The sequence below is a fragment of the Ziziphus jujuba genome, chromosome 11 (genome assembly GCF_031755915.1).
Source record: "Ziziphus jujuba cultivar Dongzao chromosome 11, ASM3175591v1".
NCBI classification, from domain to species: Eukaryota; Viridiplantae; Streptophyta; class Magnoliopsida; order Rosales; family Rhamnaceae; genus Ziziphus; species Ziziphus jujuba.
This window is the reverse complement of record NC_083389.1, coordinates 9,365,161-9,371,980: the sequence shown is the minus strand read 5'-3', so window position 1 is coordinate 9,371,980 and position 6,820 is coordinate 9,365,161. Positions and strand designations below refer to the sequence as shown.

At 36.5% G+C, this 6,820-nt stretch overlaps 1 protein-coding gene across 1 annotated transcript; it reads right to left on the bottom strand.

Moving 5' to 3' along the window:
- Nucleotides 1-1,503: 1,503 nt before the first annotated feature.
- On the bottom strand, nt 1,504-6,607 carry LOC107433638 (digalactosyldiacylglycerol synthase 1, chloroplastic). The gene is made up of 7 exons (XM_016044946.4): nt 5,766-6,607; nt 4,966-4,998; nt 4,343-4,430; nt 3,441-3,925; nt 3,079-3,345; nt 2,546-2,895; nt 1,504-2,348 (listed from the first exon to the last, which is right to left on the bottom strand). The coding sequence occupies exons 1-7, from the start codon at nt 6,390-6,392 to the stop codon at nt 1,814-1,816; spliced, it is 2,385 nt and encodes a 794-aa protein (XP_015900432.1). The 5' UTR covers nt 6,393-6,607; the 3' UTR covers nt 1,504-1,813.
- Between the last annotated feature and the right edge of the window lie 213 nt (nt 6,608-6,820).

Genomic DNA, 6,820 nt, shown 5'->3' with positions numbered 1-6,820 from the left:
GGCTAAAGGCAAACTAGAAAGCTGAACATCATGCATCTGTTTTGTACTTTTTGGTAAAATGCGTCTATTTTGTACTATGGTTTATGGGCAACAGCTAATTAGCCCAATCTGTCCCCCATTACAACTTATTAGCAATGCAAGCGGTACCATTTTCTTTACTTGGTAGAAATTCACATTTCAAAAAGCTGAACATCATTTTAAAAATGGGGAAATTAATAACTAAGAATAATGTATAAAAAAAATTTTTTTTAAAAAAAACATGATGAAAAACTCTTAGAACAAATAGGACATGGTTTTATGAATATTTTTATGATGAATACAATCATGATTCTTAAGTGATAGATTCGGTCTCCATAATTTGCTGATTACGTTTGTAATAAGGTATCGTCATGAGATACCTAATAAACAGATTAATCTAGCTAAGAAGTGAATTAGCACGATAATTTGTTTGGTAATCCAAACAGGTCACTTAGAAGATTCCGAAACTTTCTTCAATATCCAATGCCCATGGTGGCCATTAGCGTGTATATACAACTCTTGGTTGTGAAGAAGAGTCAGAAATCGCACTAAATGGGGATCACGTGCACTGCAAACCCTCACTTTAATTAGGTTTATACGCAAATTAAATTCATGTACATTTGCAAATTGCAATTTTGCATACACCAAAGATAAAAAAAAAAAACCGAAAAGTTATGCCGCACGTGAACCACACGCTCGGCATAAGTACGGTATGGGTGGACACCCATTCATTTCATTCAGTTTTTCTCTGCTTGAGATTCTTTTTTAAAAAAATTAAAATTAAAATTAAAAAAATTATTATCTTTTAACTGGAACTTTCGGTTTTTTGATTTTTGTTTTTGTTAAACCTATAGAATGCAGCGTAGAATTTTGTATCTAATTTTTATTTCAAATACGTACACTTGCATCTACTAGAGCTTCTTTTTCTTTTGCTTTTAAAAATTATACCTATATTTCCCGTTATTGTTAATTTTTTAATATATAATTGTTAGTCGCAGTATCGAATTTTCAATTCATAAAGAAAGTTGCAATGATATTTTTAGTACTACAATATTGAATTTTTAAATTTTAGAATTGAGTTTCAAGAGAATAAAATTTTTATCATCAGCCCTTTTCTTATATACTAAGCAGCATCAATTTTACAATCCCATTATGGTTTGTTAATTCTTTTAAACACAAAATGAAGACGATCTCTTATATGGGATAGTCACATGGCATTGCTAAAGTCATCGTTACCAATCAATGCCATTCGCTGAATAAAGTACGATTTATCATCAGATTTTGCTCTCGTAGAAAACAGGAAATTTCTTCAAATAAGCTATACAATAGGCAATAGCCTTGGCTTTCACGACAAATTGCGCTATACGTATAATATAAAATAAAAACCCCATGAATTTAATGATCCCGCAACGATTATCAGCCAGAAATAAGAGAAACCATAAACTACAAACAAAAGCAACAATTATCAGCTTATGCTAGATGAAATTGCTCTACGCAACCAGCTCTTAACAGCTTGAGCTTACATTTTCATTAATTCTAAATTTTTTTACAACCAAGCATATTGATTTTCATGACAAACAGCAGTTGGACTTCTACATTAACAAGAGACTAACAAAACTTGGATTTCACTATCTAAAGGTTATTTTCTTGAATATTAATTAGTTACATCATTCTAAGAAACTATAAAAAAATAAAAAAAAAAACAAAACCTTCTATTACTATCAATTAAGCATAGCAGACTCCTATAACTATTTGCGTTTAAGTGTAAATATAATACAATAGGCTTACTTATCCATTACCAGCCATAGATTGGATTCTCCACCTGTGGAGGCAAGAGATGCAAGTCTTTACAGTGCTGTTTATCATAGTCGCGCGTCCCTGGTATGGCTCCAGTACAACGTCTAAGGAATTCATTACCGGTGAGACAATAGTGGGCAAATGCCAATCCTCCATCAACCATCTCTGTCAGGCTTGGCATTGATACCGACTTTGTCATTAACTTCCCACTTGTTCTGCCTAATTTTTCACCCTCTTCCTTATTGTTCAAGACCCTATCAAGTTCTGAAAACTCCATGAATCTTTGGGTGGCAGCCTCCCATGAAAGGTTATATCTTTGCTCTGGAGTAAGAGGCTGGGGCTCATTTTCTAATGCTTCCTTCACTCTGGCAATAAAGTCCTCAGATGTCTTGTAAGTCAAACAGTTAGGAAAAGACCTGAAAAACTCATTCGATGGATGGTCTGCACATACTACAAATTTTCCCATCGCAAGCGCCTCAGCAGTAGCCGTGCAGAGCACATCGCTAATACTGGGGTTTATGAAGACTTTATACCTTCAAGCAAAGAAAAAAGTTTACATCAACAACGCTGGGGTTTATGAAAGCTTTGCATCTTCAAGCGATGACAAAATATTTCATGAAAATTGAGTGGACTTAACAAATAAACAAAATAAAAAATGTACACTGTCTAAAAATAAAATAGCGAGTAGAAATGATGAAGCTCAGTCAAATGGGTTTCGAGGGATCCTTACCTGTGTAGAGAATCATCTGCATGATCTCTTCCCTTCAGAAAGTTGAGATTCAAATCCAACCTTTTAGCTGCAGTCTGAACTTCATGGGCATCCTCTCCATTTCCAAACACATCCAGTTTAAAACCATCAAGACCACTTTTGTTCTTTGCTAACAAATCTATCAATTCCCTGTATCCCTTGGCCCAGACCATCTTGCCTAAGAAATATGCTCCTTTAGAGAAAGCCTGTTGTCCTATTTCCCTTTCTGCAGCAATCTTTTCTCCAATTTTCAAAAATTTGGGATTCACACCATGAACATTGCAAACAATAGACTTGGGTAGATCCTGTGTCGCAGCTGATAGGCGAAGAACCTATATAAAAATTGTAAAACATTTAGATATTGCAAGATATTGAACAACCAGGGAATTAAAAAAAAGACAAATCAAATAGGAAAATTGATTCAAAACCATGCACCTTATAATTAACGCAAGTACTCTCAAGTACAAAATTTGAAATCCAAAATTAAAGCATAAAAACCTGAGATCCTCATATACCTTGTGACAGTATGCTCTAGTTACCCAATTGTTTATGTGTTTAACAAAGAATGCTTGCAGAGCCCCATTTTTCTCCCTCTTGATATACTCCAAATAATTTGTGTGGACAATACCCACAACATGGTTGAATTTATCAGTCCACCGCCTACCATGATGATACCAATTAAGGTGTTCTGGTTCTTCCAGGATAGCAATGTCAGCGTTCTTGGAGGGAATAAACTGAGAAGTATCACCAGCTGGTATTATGCTTCTCCTCTCTTTTGAAAACTAAGAAACAAAAAGAACACATGTCAAATATGTACCATGTTACTCTATAATCAATTCAACAGGAGACACCTTATCTTTTTTGCTCAGACATGTACCTTTCCTGGATAAAAGGAAATCTGAAAATCAGCCTTAAAACCAACTCTTTCCTCAAGCCAGTTACGTATATAACTTTCCTGCTCTTCTGCTGAACTAAAAGTGAGATTGTTGGGATATACTAGTTCTTGATCTGATTTACAAAGCCATGGAACCAATAGTGTGACATTTTGTTTTGCAGACTGCGCAAGATACGCAGCACGGAACAGTGGATTCACAGCTGTTCCAGTCATCCAAGGAAGACTAGCAGTTGTCACAATTGCAACGTGCCTTTTCTGGTCTGATGGGATGTGCTTTGTGTGGTCTGTCCAAAACCCACCCTCATAATGATGACCTGTACTTTGGAGAACACTGGCTATCCTTAAATCTAATTCATCATTAATGTTTTCATTCTCTACATCAAGGGATTCTCCAGGAGAGAGAGACCGCAACAAAAGTTGGTTCCTGCGTTTGCTACACAAGCTTTCCACTATTTTGTCACATATATCTGCAACCATTTTGATAGCACAAAAAAATTTCAAAAGCAGCACCAACAATTAATCAAACTGTCAACTCAAATAAAATTAAGTTTTTGCAATTTAACTATTACTAAAATAGCAATAAACAATAATCCTTTTAACATTAAAAAAATAATAATAAATAAAAAGATAAAGAACAAGAAGCAACCAGGAGAGAGGGAAGGAATAAGAGAGAGGAAGAGAGAGTGCACTTTATCACCCATACTAACCATGCCAAAGTCATAGGACTCCTCCATTATACAGAGGTAAAATTTAGTTATTTTGAGATAAAACTTAATTGAATGATAAAGTGAACTTCAGATTCTCAGAAAGAAAACAAAGTATCTCTAAAATATTCCCTTGCATCTAAAAACTGTCCTGCAAATACAATTCAAAGGATTACCTACCTTTTTTAACGCCAAGTTGATCCAAAAATGGACCAGATTGCCTAACCAAATATGCCAAAAGTTCTGGCACATCCAATGGTGGTACTTCCTACATCAGATAAGAGGCAAAGATTAGCAAAGTCCATGTTTTCACTAATGCCACTAAAAATTGCAGAATATACATGTCTGTTTAATTCCATCATAAGCAAAGAAGTGAATGCTAAAACCTGACTCCCAAGGGGCAAAAAAAGAGTTTCAATCCTGCAATTTAACTTCAACCCTCTCAGTTCAACGAGGTGAAAAGAGCATAGCCTGACCCAGCTAATGTTGTATTACTCGATTTTTTCTTTTTATTTCTATCTTTTAGTCCTAAAGATTGGCATTTTGACTGCATAGACAATATTTTTCAGAAATAAAATAAAAAGAGATAAAGAGGAAGAAACAGAATTGATATGGTTTTTCTGGTCAATTTCACTAGTCTCTATCACCAATTGTCCTTGACTAATTCAATTTTAATTATACAATTTTAAAATTAAGAGGTTCGCATTGAGAAATAATATAAACTTGAGGACCCACAAGCACAACTAATACCAGCAAGATATATAATATATATATATATATATATATATGGACATCAAACCAACCTTTGACTCCTGAGGCTCCTTGCAAATCGATTTCTGAAACGAAAAAATGGAGAAGTCATCAGAAATCAAGCATTGAGCATTAAACGTGCAAAAATATGGCACGGATAACAAGAACGCACGGCTATAGTAAACACCACCTGAACATAGTCATTCAAAAATGTTTAGTTATAAACCAGAAGAAGAATGTAACTTGATCAGCAAAAGTAAAATAAAAGCATTTTAAGGGCCACCCATCACCAAAAATTTGCAACAGATGATGGGAATATAATTAAACTTAAATTCATTGCAAGAAGCATCATCTTCATAATTGCCATTCATTTGAAGTACCATACACAGGAATAAAGCTTCAACTGATCTACTGCACCACTTGATGCAAACCTTGTGCCTCTGTTATAAAGCTCCACAATATAACATGAATCAAAATATGTCATCATGGGATGTTCCGGGGTCAACTGGAAACAAAATCCCCATTTCCTTCCAAGGTGGTGAAGATATTGAACTCATATATGCTTCAAAAAATACTTATATATGCTTGAAAAAATAAATACAAGCTCAGTGAAATAACAGGGACTGGTCACCAGGCTATACACAAACTTATTAAGGTTAAAAGGAAAGTAATTGAAATGCAATAGCAATCTATAAACTTCTATCCTTTAAAATTTTCGCACTAACTCACATCTACAAGTTCATTCACAACTTATTCATAAGCAATTCGAGTTCACAAATTCCATGCCTCTCAGACAAAACAGAGTATTTCACCCAAAACGAGAAAGTTGTAGAAAGCGAAGAAAGTAACTCACCAAGCTGGACTTTAGTTTCTCCATAAACTCATTGTTCCTGAACCCATCAAAGATTTCTGTCGACGAGTTCCTTTTCTCGAAATCCTTCAACCTCGTCTTCAACACCCGAATTGGCTCCCAATCCCTAGACCGCCCTTCTTCAGCCTCCCCATCCCCCTTCCACTCGCCCCAAAACTCTCTGAACGTCAATCTCCTCCCTCTCCTTAGCCTGTCAAGATCGATAACCCCATCCCTTTCCTCATCCACCTCCGACACGATCGCATTCCTTATGGCGGACAAATCGATACGTATCCTCGAGCTCGGCCCCCACTTCTCCAAAACTTTCTTACTAAAATCTGGCGACGAATACGCCCTGCGGAATTCCGATAGCTTCGGCTTCAGTTTCTTCACGAAGTCAATCTCCGCTGGCGGCGATGACCGGATTGCCGGGACCGAGAACGTCGAGGCGGAATTGAAGAAATTCTCGAGCTCGCGGTCGAACGACGTAGCTAGGTTCTTGAACGAATTGGCTCGGTCTCTCATCAATTGGAGATCGGCGTCCGCCGAGTCTTTAACCTCCCTCCATCCTTTTGATATGAACGAGAAAGCGTTCGAAGAAGATGACGAAGCTGCACTGTCGCTGACCATTGCTAAGCACTCAAAGCCAGGATTATTGACTGGTTTTTTTTTTTTCTTCTTTTTTTTTCCTTTTTTTTTTTTTCCCTCTAGGGCAAAAATTAATGCTTGAGATTCTAAAGTTTTCTGAGAACTTGGGATTTTGACGGTACTCAGAATGCTAACAGGAAGCGAAGCTGAGGAAAATTTGAGAGGAAAGAAAAATATGGTGAGGGGCTGAGGATTTAACGGCTAAGATTCGGGTTCTAAATATTTCTGGAACTAGGCGATACACGTGTATTTCCACGTAGGATTGCGCGTGATGACGTTGAGAAAGACTCTTCAATTGACTAGATGATATGGCAAAGGCTGATTGGATATACCCGGTTCTGGATGAGAATATTCTGGAGCGTAGAATATGCTGCACAACTCGGAAGCCGAGAATATGCTGAGGGTGGGGG